The sequence below is a fragment of the Loxodonta africana genome, chromosome X, assembly GCF_030014295.1.
Source record: "Loxodonta africana isolate mLoxAfr1 chromosome X, mLoxAfr1.hap2, whole genome shotgun sequence".
In the NCBI taxonomy this organism is placed as follows: domain Eukaryota; kingdom Metazoa; phylum Chordata; class Mammalia; order Proboscidea; family Elephantidae; genus Loxodonta; species Loxodonta africana.
Window position 1 is genome coordinate 130,126,865 of NC_087369.1, and position 21,488 is coordinate 130,148,352.

Sequence of the window (21,488 nt, forward strand, 5' to 3'; positions counted from 1 at the left end):
TAAAATCTACAAATCCCCCTTGAAAATGGTTATACCACTCTATAAAGGTAAAGACTGTGATAAATACGCTGAAGCCCAACCAGTCATCAATTATCCAGATCATCCCCATAAATATGCACATATATAATTTGCATATCATTCCAGGGGTTCATGGGCTCCCCTGAAGCCCATCCATAGACCCATCCGTGAGCCCCTTTGGCTGCCAGTAATCTTTGGCTCAGAGAGTAGAGGTGCTAACTGATAGAACCAATGGTCTTCTAGCTTTCTGGTAGTGCTGAGTTCCTTATCCACATCTGTTGTATGCAAAGACCCATCGCTTAGTTCTAGACTAATTTTGGGGAGATGAAAAACAGAAGGTGTGCTAAGCAGTGCCAAGGAATCTAGGAATGAACATTTTCCACATCCAGAAAGCAAACAAGTGGGATGAATGGAAGGTTTGCTTTCAACAGAAGAGTGTTCAATGACAACAGCAAATAAAGACAAATCTCGTCCTCAAATGGGGATGGGGAGAAAACCCTTTCTGTATAATACCTTATAATAGCTATAGACAAAGGGACTGTGAGGAGAGCAGTGGGGACAGACACTGAGAGGGAAAGTGCCTGAATGAGATGATCACACTGATCTGAGAAAAATAAAATATCCCAAAATATTAAAGTTCTGATCCATAGAGAAAATTCAAGATTTCCTCAGTCTTCCCATTAACCTTGATGAGATCCAGCAGGAGTGATGATTTAAACATCCAATCCAGTTTCACATCCTGATTCATCAATATGTCTTCTAGGCTCCTTCGAGAACAGAATTCTGTCACAATGGCAAACATCCCCGAATCATAGAAGAAGCCCAAGAAAGGGTTAATATTCTCATGACGCAGGTCCTTCATCTGGAAATGAGAGGGAAAGAGGAGAGTCATAGCTGTCCTGTAGAGGGGGTCTTACCGGGGGCCATCATTTAGAACTCATACTCTTTTCTTTACCCTTCCTACGTTTAGTGGCTGTGGTAGACAGAATGTTGGCCCCCATGATCTCTTACCCCTGGTGTTACTCCTGTGATTGTGTTATGTTACATAGGAAAAAGGAGATTATCCAGTCAGGCCTAATCTAATCACATGAGCTTTTAAAAGTGGACGAGGAGGGCAGAAGAGAAAGTCAGAAGGAATCTCAGTTTGAAAAGGACTCGACACTCCACTGCTGGCTTTGAAAAAGGAGGAATGAGGCCACAAGCCAAGGAATGTGGGTGCCTCAAGAAGCTGGGAACACCTCTCTACTGAGAGCCAGAAAGGAAATGGGGACTTCAGTCCTACAACTCCTACAACCAATCATAACAACCTGAATGAGCCTGGAAATGGATTCTCCCCCAGAGCCTACAGATAAAAGCCTAGCTTGGTTGCTACCTTGATTTTAGCCTTATGAGACTCGAAGCAGAGAACCTAGCTGAGCCCACCTGGATTTCTGCCCCACAGACAATAGATGGATGTTTATAATATATGGGTGTTGTTTTAAGCCACGAAGTTTGTGCTAATTTGTTATAGCAGCAATGGAAAACTATACAAAGGCAAAAAGGGAGATTTCAGAGAAGAATCTCTCTTGATACACTGTAGATGAATGCTGGAGCTGGAGTGTTTGTCCTGATTCTTTTGGGGGCTCTGTGGAGTGAAGTTCAGTGACCTAGCAAGACTAAAGAGCGTTAGTACAGTAAAAGGTGAATTAGATTGTCTTTCTGTGAATACTTGTTTACCCAGGACCTATTGAAATAAATACCCTGTATAAGCATCAGGCCAGAGCCTGCAAAATTAGTTTCAGAAGAAACATCTAGAATTTTGGCCACACCTTCCCTTTGTATCCACTCATTTGCTCACTAATGCAGCAAGGATTTAGTGTGTGCTCACTGTGTTAAAGGCACTGCACTGGGTGCCAGAGATATAGAGAAAAACAAGGTGAAATCACTGTCCTGAAAGAGCTCTCATTCAAAGAGGGGTGATAGAGAAGTAAACTGACAATTGTATTTCACTGTGAAATGTGTCCTGATGGAAAGGAGCATAGAATGCTAAGGAAGCCCAGAAATCAAATATATAATTAAGCCTAGGGGATCAGTGAAGGCTTTCCAGAGGAGGTAATGTCTGGACTGTCTTGAAGGACAACTAGGAGTTGACAGGGTGAAGGTGACATAGCAGTAGGGGCTGAGAGTGACAGCATGTTATGTTGACGGACTGCAACAGATTCGGGGTGGCCAGAACAAAGAGTTCAAGGGCAAGAATGTGAGACACTGTGCTGGAGAGATAGAGCCATATCATGAGGGGCTTTGTTAACCATACCATGGAATTTGAAATTTGTATTATAGGTACTCGATAAGTGTTATATATTAATAGTACTATTAAGTGAGGGATGAATGAAAGGAAGGACTCCATGATTGCTCCCAGATTTCTACTTGGATTTCTGGGTAGATGGTGGTGCTATACATCAATATAGAAATTCAGGAATGGTGTAGTAGTGGATGTGTTGGTGCTCTGCCCCCCCCATACCTACTTTATCGTGCATAATCCAGCTTTTAAGAATGTTGGCTGATAACTACTCACAGCTGCCCAATTCTCAGGAAAATTTCCCTAGAACCCAAGCCAAAGGCCCCACTCACAGACCCCAACAAACAACTGACTGGGAACAATAAAAAAAAGAAAGGCTCAAATTTCTAGACTCAATTTGGGACTGTGTGGTATAACATGTGCTCTGGCACTTCCCCCATGAGATCATGCTTAGCTTTTCCTTCTGCCCCACCCTGCTTCCTTCACTTCTTTTCTCTTGAGAGCATTCTCTCAATAAATCATTGGAACGAGGATCTCCATCTCACACTCAGCTTTCAGGGAAGCTAATCCAAGACGTGGGAAAGCAAATTTGGTGGTGGGGAAGAGTGATAAATTCTGTTTGGGACATATTGAGAATGAGATGCCTATGGGACATCAAGGCAGAACTATTCCAAGGACAGTTGGATATTCAGAGTTTGGCGCTAGGGGAGAGGCCTAATCTAGATAGATAGACTTGGGAATTTTAAGCATGTAAATGGTAGATGAAACCATGGGAGTGGATGAGATTAACTAGGGAAAGTGTATAGAATAAAAAGAGAAGAGGTTAATATCAACATTAAAAGGATGGGAAAAGAATGAACTGCCTGTAAAAGGATTTATAAGGGATCATGAATACAACCAGAAGAGTTTCAGGAAATTGAGATAAATGTCAGCATTTTGGAAAGTTTGGTAAATAAACAGAAAGTTCGGGTAAGATGAGGACAAAAAAGTATGTGGTGAGTTTCCTATGTGTTATAAATCCTACCTCTATGATGTTAATGAGGCAGGATTAGAGGCAGTTATGTTAATAAGGCAGGACTCAATCTACAATCTTAAGTCATGTCTTGAGTCAATCTCTTTTGAGATATAAAAGAGAGAAGTGAGCAGAGAGACAGAGGGACCTCATTACCACCAAGCAAGAAGAGCCAGGAGCAACTGCATCCTTTGGACCTGGGGTCCCTGTGCAGAGAAGCTCCTAGTTCAGGGGAAGATTGATGACAAGAACCTTCCCCCAGAGCTGACAGAGAGAGAAAGCCTTCCCCTGGAGCTGGCACCCTGAATTTGGACTTCTAGCCTCCTAGACTGTGAAAGAATAAATTTCTCTTTATTAACACTATCCACTTGTGGTATTTCTGTTATAGCAGCACTAGAAAATTAAGACATACAGAAAGCAACATTCTTTGGTGGTTACCAGGGATGGGGGAGGGAGGGGGATCACTTTCTAGATAGTAGACACTTATTTTTGGTGATGGGAAAGGCAATTCCAAATGTGGGTGAAGTCTACACAACTTGACCAAGGTAAATGATGATACTAAGAAGTACACAAGAATAAGGGATGTTTTTAATAAATACTATAACATTTACAATTTTGCAACAACAGCAATAACAACCAAAAAATATGTGTGATTACACAGGTAGATATGTATGCATATGTGTATAAGAAGACAGATGTGAGTATATGCGTGTACATGTATAGGTGTATCTGTAGGCATATGTATATACATCTTTGTGTGTGCTGCATATATATTCATGTATGTAATAAAGCACATATGAGGCACAGTTACAGAGACTTCCTAGATATACCCAAACACCTTGTGGGACTGGTTTACTAGGTTTGAAGGCTTAGGACCATAGTCTCATGGGACAACTCAATCAATTGGCACAACATAGTTTATAAAGTTTATGTTCTACATCCTAGTTTGGTGAGTAGCATCTGGGGTCTTAAAAGCTTGCAAGCAACCATCTAAGATACAATTATTGGTCTCTAAGAGAAGGAAGGAAACCAAAGACTCAAAGAAGAAACTATAGGACTAACAGCCTACGTGAACCACTTCCTCTCTATCCTGAGGCAAGAAGAATTAGATGGTGCCTTTTTTTTTTTAGCTACTACTACCAACCGTTCTGATCAAGGACACAATAGATTGTCCCAGATAGAATGGGAGAAAAATGTAGAACAGAGCTCAAATTCTTAAAAAAAAAAAAAAAAGGCCAGACTTATTGGACTGGTAGAGACTAAAGGAACCTCTAAGACTGTGGCCCTAAGTTATTTAAACTTGGATCTGAAACCACTCCCAGAGGTCGCTTTTCAGCTAAATAACAGATTCGTTCATAAAATAAAATATATCACTACTGAGTACTGAGCTCTTTAGAAAAAAAGAATCATCTGTATGTGACCAAATGATCAACATTTACCCTAGGGGAAAGAAGAGAAGGTAAGGGGACCAGGGAAGCTAGATTAATGGAAATAAGGAAAATGTTGACACACTGTAGAAAATGTAACAAATGTCACTGAACAGGATGTACTGAAATTGTTAAATGTGAAACTAAATTACTGTGTAAACTTTCACCAAAAACACAAAACATTTTTTTAATTTCTTTTATTGTACTTGAGATGAAGGTATACAGAACAAGCTAGTTTCTCATTAAACAGTACACACATTGTTTTACGACATTGGTTAACAACTGCATGACATGTCAACACACTCCCTTCTCAACCTTGGGCTCCCTATTACCAGCTTTCCTGTCCTCTCCTGCCTGCTAGTCCTTGCCCCAGAGCTGTGCCCTTTTAGTCTTATTTTGTTTCATGGGCCTAATCTTTGGCTGAAGGGGTGAACCTCAGGAGTGACTTCATCACTGAGCTGAAAGAGTGTCTGGGGACCATACTCTCAGGGTTTCTCCAGTCTCTGTCAGGCCAGCAAATCTGGTCTTTTCTTTTTGACTTAGAATTTTGTTCTACATTTTTCTCTAGCTCTGTCTGGGACCCTCTATTGTGATCCCTGTCAGAGCAGTCAGTGGTGGTAGCCAGGTACCATCTAGATGTGCTAGACTTAGTCTGATGGAAGCTGTGGTAGTTGTGGTTCATTAGTCCTTTGGACTAATCTTTTCCTTATGTCTTTGGTTTTCTTCATTCGCCCTTGCTGCCAAAGGGGTGAGGCCAGTTGAGTATTTTAGATGGCCACTAACAGGTTTTTAAGACCCTAGACGCTACTCACCAAAGTAGAATGTAGAACATTTTCTTTATAAACTCTGTTATGCCAATTAAGCTAGATGTTCCCTGAGACCATGGTCCCCACAGCCCTCAGCCCAGCAATTCGGTCCCTCATGGAGTTTGGATGTATCTATGGAGCTGCCATGACCTTGCCTTGTACATGTCATGCTGGCTTCCCCAGTATTGTGTACTGTCTTAATGTTCACCAAAGTTACCACTTATCTATTGTCTATTAAGTGTTTTTCCATCTCCTCCCATGCCCTCCCTCGTAACCATCAAAGATTGCTTCTTTTTGTATGTAAACCTTTTCATGAGTTTTTACAGTAGTGGTCTCATACAATATTTGTCCTTTTGTGATTGACTTATTTCACTCAGCATAATGCCCTCCAGATTCATCCACGTTATGAGATGCTTCATGGATTCATTGTTGTCCTTTATCTTCGCGTAATAGTCCATTGTGTGTATGTACCACAGTTTGTTTATACATTCCTCTGTTGATGGGCATCTAGGTTGTTTCCATCTTTTTGCTATTGTCAACAATGCTGCAATGAACATGGGTGTACATATATCCGTTTGTGTGACGACTCTTATTTCTCTAGGATATATTCCTAGGAGTGGAATTGCTGGATCATATGGTATTTCTATTTCTAACTTTCTAAGGAAGCGCTATATCATTTTCCAAAAAGGTTGTATCACTTTGCATTCCCACCAGCAGTGTACAAGAATTCCTATCTCCCCGCAGCCACTCCAACATTTGTTACTTTCTGTTTTATTGATTCCTGCCATTAATGCTGGGGTGAGATTGTGGTTTTTATTTGCATTTCTCTGATGGCTAGAGATCATGAGCATTTCCTCATGTGTCTGTTGGCTGCTTGAATGTCTTCTTTGGTGAAGTGTCTGTTCATTTCCTTTGCCCATTTTTTAATTGCATTATTTGTTTTTTTGTTGCAGAGGTGTTGGATTTTATTATAGATTTTAGAGATTAGACCTTTGTCTGACTTGTAATAGCCAAAATTTTTTCTCCTAGTCTGTAGGCTCCCTTTTTACTCTTTTGGTGAAGTCTTTTGATGAGCATGAGTGTTTAATTTTTAGAAGATCCCAGTTATCTAGCTTATCTTCTGGAGTTTGTGTGTTGTTGGTTGTGATTTGTATCCTGTTAATGCCGTGTATTAGAGCCTCTAGTGTTGATCCTATTTTTTCTTCTATGAACGTCGTAGCTTTTGGCTTTATATTTAGGTCTTTGATCCATTTTGAATTAGTTTTTGAATACGGTGAGAAGTACGGGTCCTGTTTCATTTTTCTGCAGATGGACATCGAGTTTTGCCAGCACCATTTGTTAAAAAAGACTGTCTTTTCCCCATTTGATGGACTTTGGACCCTCGTTGAAGATCAGGTGACCAAAGGTGGATGGATTTACATCTGTGTTCTCAATTCTGTTCCATTCGTCAAAGTATCTTTTGTTGTACCAGTACCAGGCTGTTTTGACTACTGTAGCTGTATAGTAGGTTCTGAGTTCAGGTAGTGAGAGTCCTCCTACTTTATTCTTCTTCAATAATGCTTTACTTATCCAGACCTTCTTCACTTTCCATATAAAGTTAATGTTAAGTTTTTCCATCTCTTTAAAGAATGTTGTTGGTATTTGGATCGGGATTGCATTGTATTTGTAAATTGCTTTGTGTAGAATTGTCATTTTCACAATGTTGAGTCTACCTATCCATGAGCATCATATAAAAACAGAAAACATTATTTAAAAAAAATCAAGAGAGAATAAAGGCCTACAGAATCTGGACCCCCCCCAAAAAAAAACTACTTGAATGCAATGGAGACTGACCAAAGCAAAAATGAATGGAAGCTATCCTTAAAAGACAAAGAAAAATGGGTAAAATTCATGTTTTCTTCTTTTTTTTTAGAAGGCAATCCTTAAAATACACACAACTCGGGGGCAGAAACCACAGCCTTGCAGGTTTGAGGTGACATGGTGCAAAGTTCAGAGCAGATAGAGTAGTCAGAAAATGAAGGAGGGAGTCCTGGAATGTAATGTGCTGCAGAGAGGGTTGAGCCAAAAAATATACATGTAAAATCTGTCCAAATCATGGGCTGCATGCTAAGCTTTCCAGGCAAAGGGGAGATCCCAAAGAGTCCAGCAAAAAAAGCATTGAAGATACCTGGAAGTAATGAGCAGAGATTTTAGTCGCTGCATACCACATGAGAGTTTGAAAACTGCATCTACACAAGACAACTGCCTGCAAGAACAAAAATCATTCTTCAGAGAAACACAACAGAATTAAGTTACCAAAATGTCTCATTTCTAACCAATAAAAGAAGCAGGAAAATGTGACTTTTTCAATTTTTAAAAAAGTTGTCAAATAGAAATCAACCCCCAGATAACACAGATGTTGCAATCAGCAGAGAAGGACTTTAAAGCAAATATTTTAAGTATATCAGGACTTAAAAGAAAATACATGCAAAATAAATTTACAGATGTGGTACCTCCCCACAGAAATGTGAACCAAATGGAAATTCTATACCTGGGAAATACAATAACTAAAATGAAAAAGTCACTGAATGGGCTTAATAAAAGATTGGAGATGAAAGAAGAAATAGTAAACTCAAAGATAAATCAATAAGAATTATCCCAATCCAAAGAACAGGGAGGAAAAATGCTGGGGAAACATAAATAGAATCTCATGGGTCTGTGGGACAATGTGAAGCAGTCTAACATATATATAACTGGAGTCCCAGAAGGAGATGACAGAAAATGGGGCATAAAAAATTATTTTAAGAAACGATAGTCAAAATGCCATGAGTTTAGTGAAAGATAGCAGCTAAAATATCTAAGAGGCTCACGGAAACCCAAACAGGATTAATACAAAGTTTGACATCACAGTAAAACTCCTGAACTGCAAAGATCAACATAAAGATCTAAGACACTCATTGAACTCTAAGGTTAAATACGAAGAAAATTATGCCTAGCCATATCATAGTCAAACTGCTGAAATCCAAAGATAAAGTGAAAATTTTGAAGGAAGACAGAGAAAAAATGACACACATTACACACAGAGGAATGAAAAATGGCTGAATTTTCATCACAGAGAAAACAATAAAATGACACCTTTACAATGCTGAGAGAAAAAATAAACCTTGTCAACTCAGAATTCTGTATCCAGCATAAGTATCCTTCAAAACTGAAGGCAAAGACATTATCAAATAGAAAAAAACCGAGAAAATTTATCACCAGCAGATCTGCAGTACATGTAATATAAAGGAAGTTCTTCAACATGAAGAAAAATGATGCCATATGGTAACTTGGGTCTATTAGAAAAGAATGAAAGTTACCATAAATAGTAAATATGTTGATAAATGTAACATATATTTTTATTATAATAATTTTATGAAATGTATATGAATGTTCAAAAATAACTTTTAACATTCTATCATGGGGTTTGTAATATATGTGGAGGTAATATATATCAACAATAGAACAAAGAATGGTAGGCAAGGTAAAAGGAACAATACTTTAACAAGTTTCCTGTATTTTAGATAAAGTAGTACAATATTAACTCTAAATAGATTATGATAAGTTAAAAATAGTATAGCAATTTCAAGAGCAGCCAATAAAATTCCTTCAAGGAGGTACAGCTAAAAGGCCACTAAAAAAACAGTTGTGACTTATGGTGACCCCGATGCATGTCAGAGTAGGACTGTGTTCCATAGTTTCAATGGCCGACTTTTGAGAAGTAGATTGCCAGGCTTTTCTTCTAAAGTGCCTCTGGATGGACTCAAACTGCCAACCTTTCAGTTAGCAGCTGAACACTTAATTGTTTATACCACCAAGGACTCCAAAAAACCAATAGAAGAAGCAAATGGCTAAAGGAAGGCAGGAAAAGATGAACAAAAGAACAGACAAATAGATGAGACAAATAGTGAAATAGAACACCAAATATCCAACCTTATCAATAAGTGCATTAAATGTAAATGGACTAAACATTCCAATTAGAATACACAGACTGCAGAATAGGGGAAAAAAGCAAGACCCAAATATATGTTGCCTAAAAGATATGAACATTAAATCCAAAGACACAAAGAGATTGAAAGTAAAATTGTAGAAAAAAATGCAAAAACCAATCAGGAGAGTTACATCAGCAAAGATGGCAGAGTAGGGAATGCCAAAACTCCACTCCTCCATAAAATTAAGAAATAAAATGGCAAAAACTGTCAGAATCAACTTTTTCTGACCTCTGGAAACTAACCAAAAGCTTGCAGCAACCAATGGAATGCTTAATCAAGAAAAAAACAACTGAATCTTAGTGAGAGCTTTGTGGTGTTTTAACTTACCCCAGACCCATCCCCCACTCTCCAGCTTGACAGTGGCTTTGAAGACAACACCCCACATTTCCACTACAGATACTGGTATCAGAGGCAGCAGAACAGTTTTTATTCTAAAAAAATTGTGGTTGTTTATTTTGACCTATCTGGTGGCTCCCTGGAGGATCTGCTCAAAGAGTTTATCTTAACTATGAACTCTCCCAGTGCTAAGGTGCATAACTGGGGGCTTATGTCAAGAACATTTAAAGACAAATGTATTAGTCATTGCTGCCTGGGCAATGAATAACAGTCAACGAAAGCAATATACTAACCAAAAATCTTGGGAGGAAACACTGGGAAAAGAAATGATTTAGGGAATAAGGAATAAGGGCTTTGAAAAGACCCCACATATTCCTGGGAATTTGAAGGCCACATGCATGGCCAGGGCTAGGCAGATGCACAGGAAACATGTAAGAAACCCCTAAGCTACCATCCTGGCTTACCTTTAGGCTCTGCACAAGCAGGAAGTAAAGGCTAAGGCATAATTTCCTGCCTTAATGAGTGTTGAAGGCATATCCCAGAACACACAGAGAGCCCATCTGCAAAGATTGGTAGTTTTGCTTTGTTTTCTTCTGGGTGTTTAAGAAAATTTCTGTCTAATCACTAGTTGACCACAAAACTAACAGAATAGAAACGTCAGTGGCATACACAACAAAGAATACAGACTTTACAAAATTAGTTTAGGCATGTCACTAAACAAACAACTACTACTACAACAAGTAGCAACAACAAACTTTGGGGAGAGAAGAATACAATTTCCAGGGTTACCACATAAAAATATTGAAAATGTCCAGTCTTCAACAAAAAATTATGAATCATCCAAAGAAACAAGAAAGTATGGCCTGTACACAGAAAAAAAAGCAATCAATAGAAACTGTTCCTGAAGAAGCTGAGGCATTGAACTTACTAGACAAAGACTTTATATCAACTATTTTAAATATATCAAAGAACTAAAGGGAACCACATCGAAAGAACTAAAAGAAATCATGAAAATGATGTCTCATCAAATAGAGAATATCAAGAAAAAAAATTATTAAAAGGAACCAAATAGAAATTCTGGAGTTGAAAAGTGTAATAACTGAAATGAAAAATTCACTAAAGGCACTCAACAGCAGATATAAGCAGAGAGAAGAAAGAATCAGAGAACTTGAAGATAGGCCAATTGTGATTATCCAGTCTAAGGGGCAGAAAAAAAAATGAAGAAAAATGACCACAGATTAAGAGACATATAGCACACCATCAAGCATACTAACATACACTAATAGAAACCCTAGAGAGCATAAAGAGAAAGGGGCAGAAAGAATTTTCCAAGAAATAATGGTTGAAAACTTCTCAAATTTGATGAGAAAAACATTAATCTACACATCCAAGAAACTCAATGAACTCTAAGTAGGATAAACTAAAAAAGATCGATGCTAAGACACATTATAACAACACTGTTGAAAGCCAAAGACAAAGCAAGGATCTTGAAAGCAGCAAGGAAGAAACAACTTGTCACATACAAAGGATCCTCAATAAAATAAACAACTGATTTCTCATCAGAAACCATGGTGGCCAGAAGTCTGTGGGATGACATGTTAAAAGTACTAGGGGGTGGGGGTACTAAAACTTTCAACCAATAGTTCTATAGCCAGCACAACCATATACAAAAATTAACTCAATATAGATCAAAGATCTAAATGGAAGATCTGAAACTATAAAACTCTCAGAAGAAAACGTGGTTGTAAATCTTCATGACCTTGGATTAGGCAACAGTTTCTGAAATGCCACAAAAATCATAAGGAACAAAAGAAAAAAATAGATAAATTGGACTTTATCAAAGGGAAAATAGAGAAAATTTTAACATATCTTTATCAGTAATTGATCAAACAATAAATATGCAGTAAGAGCTGATAAACAACAAAAATGCAGTAAGAATGCATAATAGATCTGAATGACACTATCAACTATCTTGACCTAAATGATATTGATAGAACTCTACACCCAACAATTGTATAATACACATTCTTTTCGAATGCATGTGGAATGTTCACTAGGGATAGAACACATGCTGGCCAATAAAATAAGTCCCAATAAATTTCAGAAAGATTAAAATTTAGAGAATATGTTCTTTGATCACCTAGAGTTAAATTATTAATCTATTAAATACGATATCTAGAGAAGCCCCAAATATCTGATGGAGGATCTTGATTGATCTAGATTTTACAAACTAAACAGTTTGTTTCACAGCAACTGCAGTTTCCCCCTCCTTGCATTCCTTAGAAAGAGACAGAACCTAACAGAATTAAAGGTTTCCTCAGAAGGAGGTCCAGGATGTTCTCTATCTGTCTTTCAAGGGGTACAGGGAGTATGGCAATCAGTTCTAGATGATGGGAACATAAGACTGAGAGACAAAGCCTGATTTTCTACAAATACTTTTGCAGAAGCTAAGACCCTGAAAGGTATTGAAACTCATCAGTCCTTGGGCCTCCTGATTCCAACTATTTTTCTTTCAAGAATACCCATCCTATTGTGCACTGCTCCCTTCTATACCTGGCTCATCAAGATCTGCTTTCCAATGTCAACCCCAGTACCCAGTCCCAATATTTCAAGATCATGAAGACAAATAAGTAGTCAAGGCATTGCTAGACTCACAGTGATGGCACGGCCAGATGCACCTCCTACTTCATAGAAGCATTAGAAAGACATTAGGGCCTTCTATACAGTAAATTCTGGAAAACACTGGCCTTATTCATAAGGTTGGGTTATTTTCAGTACACCTGACATGACCACACAAGTGAGGGGGACACTTAAGAAGATGTCATGAGGATAATGGAAGCCAATTTTATCACTGCTGGAGAAGGGAGTTACAAATACGGAAAAGGGAAAAGACAGAATGAATCCCGTTATGTTGGGTTGGAATTGGAGGTATCAGTATGAACTCATGGTTTTATATAGATAAATAGATGGATTGATGTATAGGTAGGTAAGTAGGTAGGTATGTAGATAGGTAGATAGATAGATACTAACCAATTGAATAAAATAAAATCTATACATCCATACTGATATAAGTAAATGAATGAATAAATAAATAGGAGAGATGGGAAGGCTCTTCCTTATAGTAGAATGCCAACCAATAAACATAGAAGAAATGTTGAAATTAGAAAATCATCAATGGATCCTAAAATTAGCCAGTAAAAGTTTGATGAAGAACAGGATATTTATACAGACTGAAAGTATCTACCCACAAATAGTGTATTAATTACAAATGGAAAAAACAGTAACTCTACACAGGTCAGTTATTTTATAGAATGTCCCTCAATTTGGGTTTGTACGATGTTCCTCATGGTTAGATTTGGAGAACATTTGTCAGTTCTGTTGTATTCCTGCCAAAGAAGCATAACCTAAATCTAAAATCTTCAAAAATATCAAGGCAAAGAAAATCAAAGCAAGGCTAAGAAACTGTTCCAAATTAAATGAGACTGAAGAGATACAACACGTACAAACTGTGAACCTGGATTGTAAAGTAGGCTGGGGAAAAAAATTAGCTATAATAGATATTATTAGGAACGATGATAAAATTAGAATATGGACAGTAGTTTAGATAATAGCATTTGTATCAGTGTTATATTTTCTGATTTCGATAATTATACTGTGGTTATGTAAAATAATGTCCTTGTTTTTAGGAAACACACACTGAAGTATTTAGAGGTAAAAGGGAATGATGTCTACAACTTAATCTCAATTGGTTCAGAAAAAATAATAAACATAAATACATAAGTAGAGAGAAAATGAAAAGCAACTGAGCAAAATGTAAATAATTACTGAATCTGGGTAGGGTATACAGAAGTTCCTTGAATTATTTTTGCAGCTTTTCTGTAAATTTGAATGTTATGTTGTTGTTAGGTACTGTGGAGTCAGTTCTGACTCGTAGGGACACCATGCACAAAAGAACAAAACACTGCCCCGTCCTGCACCATCTTCACAATCATTGCTATGTTTGCACCTATTATTGCAGTCAATGCATGAATCCATCTCATTGAGGGTCTTCCTCTTTTTGGCTGACTCTTTACCAGGCATGATGTCCTTACCCAGGGACTAGTCCCTCCTGAAAACATGTCCAAAGTAAGTGAGACAAAGTCTCACTATCCTCACTTCTAAGAAGCATTCTGGCTGTACTTCTTCCAAGATAGATTTGTTCGTTTTCCTGGCAGTCCATGGTATAATCAGTATTCTTCGCCAACGCTGTAATTCCAATGCATCAATTCTTCTTCGTTCTTCCTTATTCATTGTCCAGCTTTCACATGCATATGAAGTGACTGAAAATACCATGGCGTGGGTCAGGCGCACCTTAGTCTTCAAGGCGACATCTTTGCTCTTTAATACTTTAAAACCCTTTCGTGACCTGTGGGACATACAGTATCCCAACCAGTTTTTATGACTCCGGAGTTCTTTGGGAAAGATGTAGCCCAGTTTTAACATGCTTACCCTCAAGGTGGGTGCCTTTTGAAATGCATGAAACTTAAGAACCCTGAGTCGGAGACTCATTTTTGTGTAGACTGAGCATTGTCTTAGGTGATGCCTCCTGAATGCATAGATTTTCTAAACTTTTAACAGGCTTGCCTTTATTTCTGTTTGATAACCTCCTCACTATTTTCCCCAGTTGCTATGTTTTTGTGAGAATGAACTTATCATGAAAATAAGCTATTCTTAGTCTTTGTTCAGTCATAGCGGCTATTTTCTCCTTGATGCCACACATTGTTTCCGGGTGTCACTGGCTCCCTGCTTTTCTAGCTTCTGAACAGTAAATAATGCCTTTGCAATAAGGAATAATGTATTGCAGTGGTACTTTTCAAGAGACTTGAATTTCTGTAGGTTATTCTTACTCCACATAAAATCTTAGAGCCCGATCATTGCTTCCACATGTAGCAGGTGGAATGCACCACTGTGAGCAGTTCTGCAGTATTCCAGGACAGCTGTTCCTGCTTCTTAGCTGTTAGCACCGCTTTTGTATTAATGAAGAATACACAGTAGTGGTAATTTTCCTGAGATTCAAATTCTTTTAGTTGTATTTATTTGGCCTGTAAGTACTGCTATTGCAGTAATGAAGAATGCATTGTAGTGGTAACATTCCTGAGATTAAAAAAAAAATCCCTTGGCTTTATTTATTTTGCCTGTAAGAACTGCTTTTGCAGAAAGGAAGAATGCATTGTACCCTGTTATGAAAAGTTTCATGAAAAATAATAAAAAGGCTAATAAGGAGACTAGAATAAATGTATGTGCAGCTATTGCCATGTGCTTTCATGTTTAACCTCATATTTTGCAAATTTTCAAGAAATAAAATTTTAAAAACCTGATTATATCATATCACCAGTATTTACTATATCCAGGGTCCACCGAGAAAAAGTGATCCCAGATAATGGGTATCAAAATCCATAACTCATAACAAAAATTCTAAATTGTTCCTTTAGTCAGTGTGCCTTCATTAGTGAAAACACACAGTACCAACAAAAAATTCAAAGGAGAAATTTGAGTCATGAAGTTAAAGACACTTTTTGCAGCAGTTGCCCAGTGTAATACACATCGTTTGACTTCTTGACTGCTGCTTCCATGAGTGTTGATTGTGGATCCAAATAAAATGAAATCCTTGACAACTTCAATATTTTCTCCATGTATCATTATGTTTCTCATCAGTCCAATTGTGAGGATTTTTGTTGCCTTTATATCAAGGTGTAATCCATACTGAAGGCTGTAGTTTCTGATCTTCATCAGTAAGTGCTTCAAGTCCTCTTTACTTTCAGCAAGCAAGGTTGGGTCATCTGCATATTGCTGGTCATTAATGAGTCCTCTTCCAATCCTGATGCCCTGTTCTTCTTCATATAGTCCAATTTCTTGGATTATTTGCTCAGGATATAGACTGAATAAATATGGTGAAAAGATACAATCCTAACACACACTTTACCTGATTTTAAACCATGGAGTATTCCCTTGTTCTGTTCAAACAAATACCTTTTGGTCTATGCACAGGTTCCTTATGATCACAATTAAGTGTTCCGGAATTCCCATTCTCTCTAACGTTATTCATAATTTGTTATGATCCACACAGTTGAATGCCTTTGCAAAGTCAAAAAAAACACAGGTAAACATCTTTCTAGCATTCTCTGCTTTTAGCCAAAACCCATCTGACATCAGCAATGATATTGCTCATTCCATGTCCTCTCTGCTGATGTACTGCTGCAACCATTTTTTAATTATCTTCAGCATAATTTTACTTGTGTGTGATATTAATGATATTGTTTGATAATTTCTGCATTCTTTGGATTGCCTTTCTGTAGAATGTGCAGAAATATGGATCTCTTCCAGTCAGTTGGTCAGGTAGATGTCTTCCAAATTTCTTGGCATAGAGGAGTGAGCACTTCCAGTATTGCATTTATTTGTTGAAACATTTCAATTGGTATTCCATTAATTCCTGGAGCCTTGTTTTTTGCCAATGCCTTCAGTGCAGCTTGGACTTCTCCCTTCAGTACCATTGGCTCTTGATCATAGACTACCTTCTGAAGTGGTTGAACATTGACCAATTCTTTTTGGTGCATTGATTCTGTGTATTCCTTCCATCTTCTTTTGATGCTTCCTGCGTTATTTAATATTTTCCCCATAGAATCCTTCAACTTTGCAACTCAAGGCTTGAATATTTTTTCAATTCTTTCAGCTTGAGAAATGCTGAGTGTGCTCTTCCTTTTGGTTTTTTATCTCCAGTTCTTTGCACATTTCATTATAATACTTTGTATTCTCGGGCCACCCTTTGAAATCTTCTGTTCAGCTCTTTTACTTCATCATTTCTTCCATTTGCTTTAGCTACTCAATGTTCAAGAGCAAGTTTCAGAGTCTTTTCTGACATCCATTTTGGTCTTTTCTTTCTTTCCTGTCTTTTTAATGACCTTTTGCTTTCTTCATGTATGATGTCCTCCCACAACTCATCTGGTCTTCATTCATTAGTGTTCAACACATCAAATCTATTTTTGAGATGGTCTCTAAATTCAGGTGGTATATGCTCAAGGCTCTCATGGACTTGTTTTAATTTTCTTCAGTTTCCACTTCAACTTGCATATGAGGAATTGATGGTCTGATCCTCATTTGGCCCCTGGCCTTGTTCTGACTGATGATACAGAGTTTCTCCATTATCTCTTTCCACAGATGTAATTGATTTGATTCCTGTGTATTCCATCCAGTGAGGTTATGTGTATAGTCACTTTTTATTTTCTTGAAAAAAAGGTGTGTGTAATGAATAGGTCGTCGGTCTTTCAAAATTCCACCATGCCATCTTCAGCGTCCTTTCTATCACCAGGGCCATATATTCCAACTACCGATCCTTCTCTATTTCCAACTTTTGCATTCCAGTCACCAGAATTATCAAGGCATCTCAATTGCATGTTTGATCAATTTCAAACTGCAAAAGTTGGTTAAAAAATCTTCAATTTCTTCATCTTTGGTATTAGTGGTTGGTGCATAAATTTGAATAATAGTTGTATTTACTGGTCTTCCTTGTAGGTGTGTGCTTATTATCCCATCACTAACGGCATTGTACTTCAGAATAGATCTTGAAATGTTCTTTTTGACAATGAATGTGATGTCATCCCTCTTCAATTTGTCATTCCCAACACAGTAGACCATATGATTGTCCAATTCGAAGTGGCCAATATCAGTCCACTTCAGCTCACCAATGTCTAGGATATCGATGTTTATGAGCTCCATTTCATTTTTGACAACTTCCAATTTTCCTTGATTCATACTTTGTACATTCCACATTCCAATTACTAACAGATGTTTGCAGCTGTTTCTCCTTATTTTAAGTCATTCAGCGTCAGCAAATGAAAGTCCTGAAAGCTTTATTCTACCTATGTCATCAAGGTCTACTCTACTTTGAAGAGGCAGCTCTTTCCCAGTCATATTTTGAGTGCCTTCCAACCTGAGGGATTCATCTCCCAGCACTATATCAGACAATGTTCCACTGGCTATCCATAATGTTTTCACTGGCCAATTTTTTCAGAAGTAAATCACTAGGTCTTTTTCCCAATTATAAGTCATAAAAAAAAAAATGTCATGGACCCACTCTATCTTCGGTCACTACCTCTCTGCTCATTTTCATACTTCTAGTTTATTAGCTTCCTCGGGTTTGGCCTTGTTTGTCTCCATACTTTCAATCCAGCTCTCTGCTTAGCACCCTGAATCATCAACCCAGTGTGGGGTTGTCCATTCTAGCTCTGATCTTGGTATCTCTTAGGGAACCATCTCTCATTATTTTCCCTTGAGCGCCAGGCACCAAAACCATATGTAATGGAAATTCCAAATCATTACATCGCATCCTGACTACTGGGGCATGGCCTGTCCCCTATGGGCCTCATCTCTTCCATTTCCTTTGTTTTCTCACTTGTACCATCAGTTACCATCGAGCCTATTTCGACTCACGTTGACCCCACGTGTTGCAGAGCAGAACGGCATTCCACAGGGTGTTCAAGGCTGTGGCCTTTCAGAAGCAGATCACCAGGCCTTTCTATTGAGGTGCTTCTGGGTGAGTTCAAACCGCCAACCTTTTGCTTAACCATTCGCACCGCCCAGGGACTCCCTCATTTGTTCAGTGCTCTGGACATAAAAGGTGTCTTCAGACCTGTTGGACTGATTTGAACTTGGCTACTTCATAAATATGGAGAGAGAGCTACGATTATCTCCTAAAAATTTAACTCAGGAATCAGAAGGAACCAGAGACAGTCTCCACATATCTTTTAAGGGCTCAAATTTCAAGGAGGAGCCAAGATTTAATGGCTCAGGAGGGATTTTCATTACCCTTGACTTATCTACATGCTACTTCCTTAAATAATTCTTCAAAGGACTCATAATTGGTGAGACAAAGGAAATAACCATTTTTCTTACGGAAATAGAAATTACCAGATTACTTTTCCAGGTCTGGCAACTGGGAATTTTGAATGATTCTGAGATATTTACTTAATAATAGTCACAATAGCTACCATTTTACCAAGAAGTTATGTGCCAGGAAATGTGCAAGATGCTTTTCATGTATTATCTCTTTCAATTCTCATCTCAACCCTAGGAAATAGACATTAATATTCCCCTTTTACAAATAAGGAAACTAGGCTCAGAGAGTTTAGGTGACTTGCTTAAGGTCATCCAGCTCTTAAGTGGTAGAGCCTGGATTTGAACCCTTCATGTCTCTTTGACTACAAAGCCCATATTTTCGCCTTTGCATTACATGGTTGAACTACACAGGTAGCAACCTTGCCGTTTTCGTGCATTGACTCGTTAAGGAGGTCTTCCTAAACAGCTGGTGTTAGTTACTTTAAGGAAAAGATTGATTTTAGTGGGAATGTATATATATGAGGATTTCTCATACCATTTCAAACACATCACTTGTACTTGATTTGATGGACTTAATATCTCCAAAATCTCCAGAAGGGAACTTTTTCAGCCATACCCAGTCACCCTAGAAGAAAAGGTGGAGAACAGTGATGAAACTTAGTTGTCAGCAGCTTTAGGACAATGTCCCTTCCACATGAAGGGTTTATAGTTAGACCATCAACCCAAATAGGCTTCTTTCCTCTTCTCCCACGCTCCACCCCATGGACATTCTGTATTCTGAGCTAAAATTATATTCTAAACTAACATACAGAGAAGTTAAGTTTAAAAATTCCAATTAACTCAAGACAGGGAAATGATTGCAGGTATACAGACCCCAGAAAAGTAATGATAGCACTCTCTGCAGCGCCTCCCTAAACTAACTGCAGAAACTGCTAGGCTATTTCACTTATTCATAGCTAAGTGATGTAACACCAGGCTCCCTGCGATTAATGGTTATGGTTGGTGGTTACAATTTCCATTGCCTTGAGGTATCTGTGGCTGGAGATATAGGGTGGGAAATGTAGTGCAGCAAATGTTTCCTGCATTTACCTTGATCCATTTTTCTCTTGTGGGACAGGCCTTTTTGGGGGACTCTTATGCTTTCATCATAAATCGATTGGTTTAGATGTAGATTAAAGGCTTTTTTATTTTGATGCACAAATATATTACCATAGTAATATGAGTCATCTACACTCTTTCAAAAGTCTCTTTCTGACTGTTTAAGTACCAAACAGCTATTTCTAAGGCTGCTATCAAGTTAAAACAACAATTATTTTAATTGTCTCCGCTTTAACACCAGTGCCTGATAGATAATTTTCTTTGACGTGCATAGCCTCAAGGATTCATCAGTCATCAAGCTGTATTTAGTTTCTGTCCAATTCGAATTTTTTTTAAAAAGACAATACAAATATAGATTCCTTTTTCTCTGTAATAATAATAATGCCTACATTTGCACAGTGCTCTCTACTCTTCAAAGTGCTTTCACATCTATTATCTATAGCCTGGAGATTCCATTTCAGGCTGCATCAATTTGTCATCAAGTAGAGATAATAAAGCAAAGAGCTCTGTGCAGTCAAATTCTGAGAATAAGAGTGTAGCCACTCTCTTATTAAAGAATATATCCAGCTGTGGCAGTACATCTGGAAACCTGCCGGAGGCAAAGGCTAATGGGAGCTATAGGCATCTGAGTTACTCGCCAGCACTTTGTGTTTAGAGAGCATCTTCTAGCCAAGGAGCTCAAAGTCTTTTAACTAGGGAATGGCTCTCAGAGGCCTTCAGCTACTGAGTGAAACTGCATCAGCAAGGCTGCATACCCACAGACCTCAGAAGGGTAGTCAAGGTTCAGCGCCTGCCTGCAGCAGCATGTCAAGGCACCAAACTCTGACTTTCCAGTCTCCTGCCCAACAAGTCTCCAAGCATGGCCTTGGACCAGCTGCATGAGCATCACCTGGGAACTGGTTAGAAATGCAAATTCTTGGGCCACATCCCAGACTTGCTGCATCAGAAATTTTGGGGGTAGAGCACAGCAATCTGTTTTAACAAGCCCTCCAAGTGATTCTGATGCACGCTCAGGTTTGAGAACCACTGTCCTTGGAAACTATATGGGGCAGTTCTACTCTGTCCTATAGGGTCGCTATGAGTCAGAATTGACTCGACGGCAGTGGGTGGTCCTAGCCTCTTCCTTCTCGTTTCTCTGATGCTCTCCTCTCTATGGACCTTTCACCAAGTTTTTCTAATTAAAATCTGCTCTTACCAAGGATCTAAAACTCATTCATAAAGTGTATGAGTGCCTGATACCAGCTTGAATCTTTAGCCTTCAGAGGACTTTGCCCTTTAGAGGGATTAAAGGCCAAGGCTTAAATGGAAAGAATAAAATTCTAACTAGGAATTTACAAAATCAGCCAATGTGTGACATATAGTGGTGGAAAACAAAGCCTTCCCAGTATTCTTGCAATTATATTACTCAGCCTGTGGTCACTGCTAGCCACTATGGCACCCTTGAGCTAATTTGAAAAGGGTGCCCTCCCTCAAGTAAAAAAAAATTTTTTTCAATTATGTGAGTATATTATTGCACAACCTGTGGCAGCCCTATGATGGCAAGCAGGAGCCGTGCGTTTATACATATACACGCATGTTCCCACCCATCCCCTAGACACCCGAGAACACATTCCACTAGCAGCACAGATACTC

General features: G+C 38.4%; 1 protein-coding gene across 1 annotated transcript in view; it reads right to left on the minus strand.

The window, feature by feature from the left end:
• GUCY2F (guanylate cyclase 2F, retinal) overlaps positions 1–21,488 on the minus strand; it is a 124,873-nt gene that overhangs the window by 51,818 nt on the left and 51,567 nt on the right. Inside the window, exons 7-8 of the mRNA XM_003414807.4 lie at positions 19,294–19,383; positions 704–880 (exon numbers count right to left, since the gene is read on the minus strand). Coding sequence (XP_003414855.1) covers positions 704–880; positions 19,294–19,383 — 267 coding nt within the window. The remainder of the gene's footprint in view (positions 1–703; positions 881–19,293; positions 19,384–21,488) is intronic.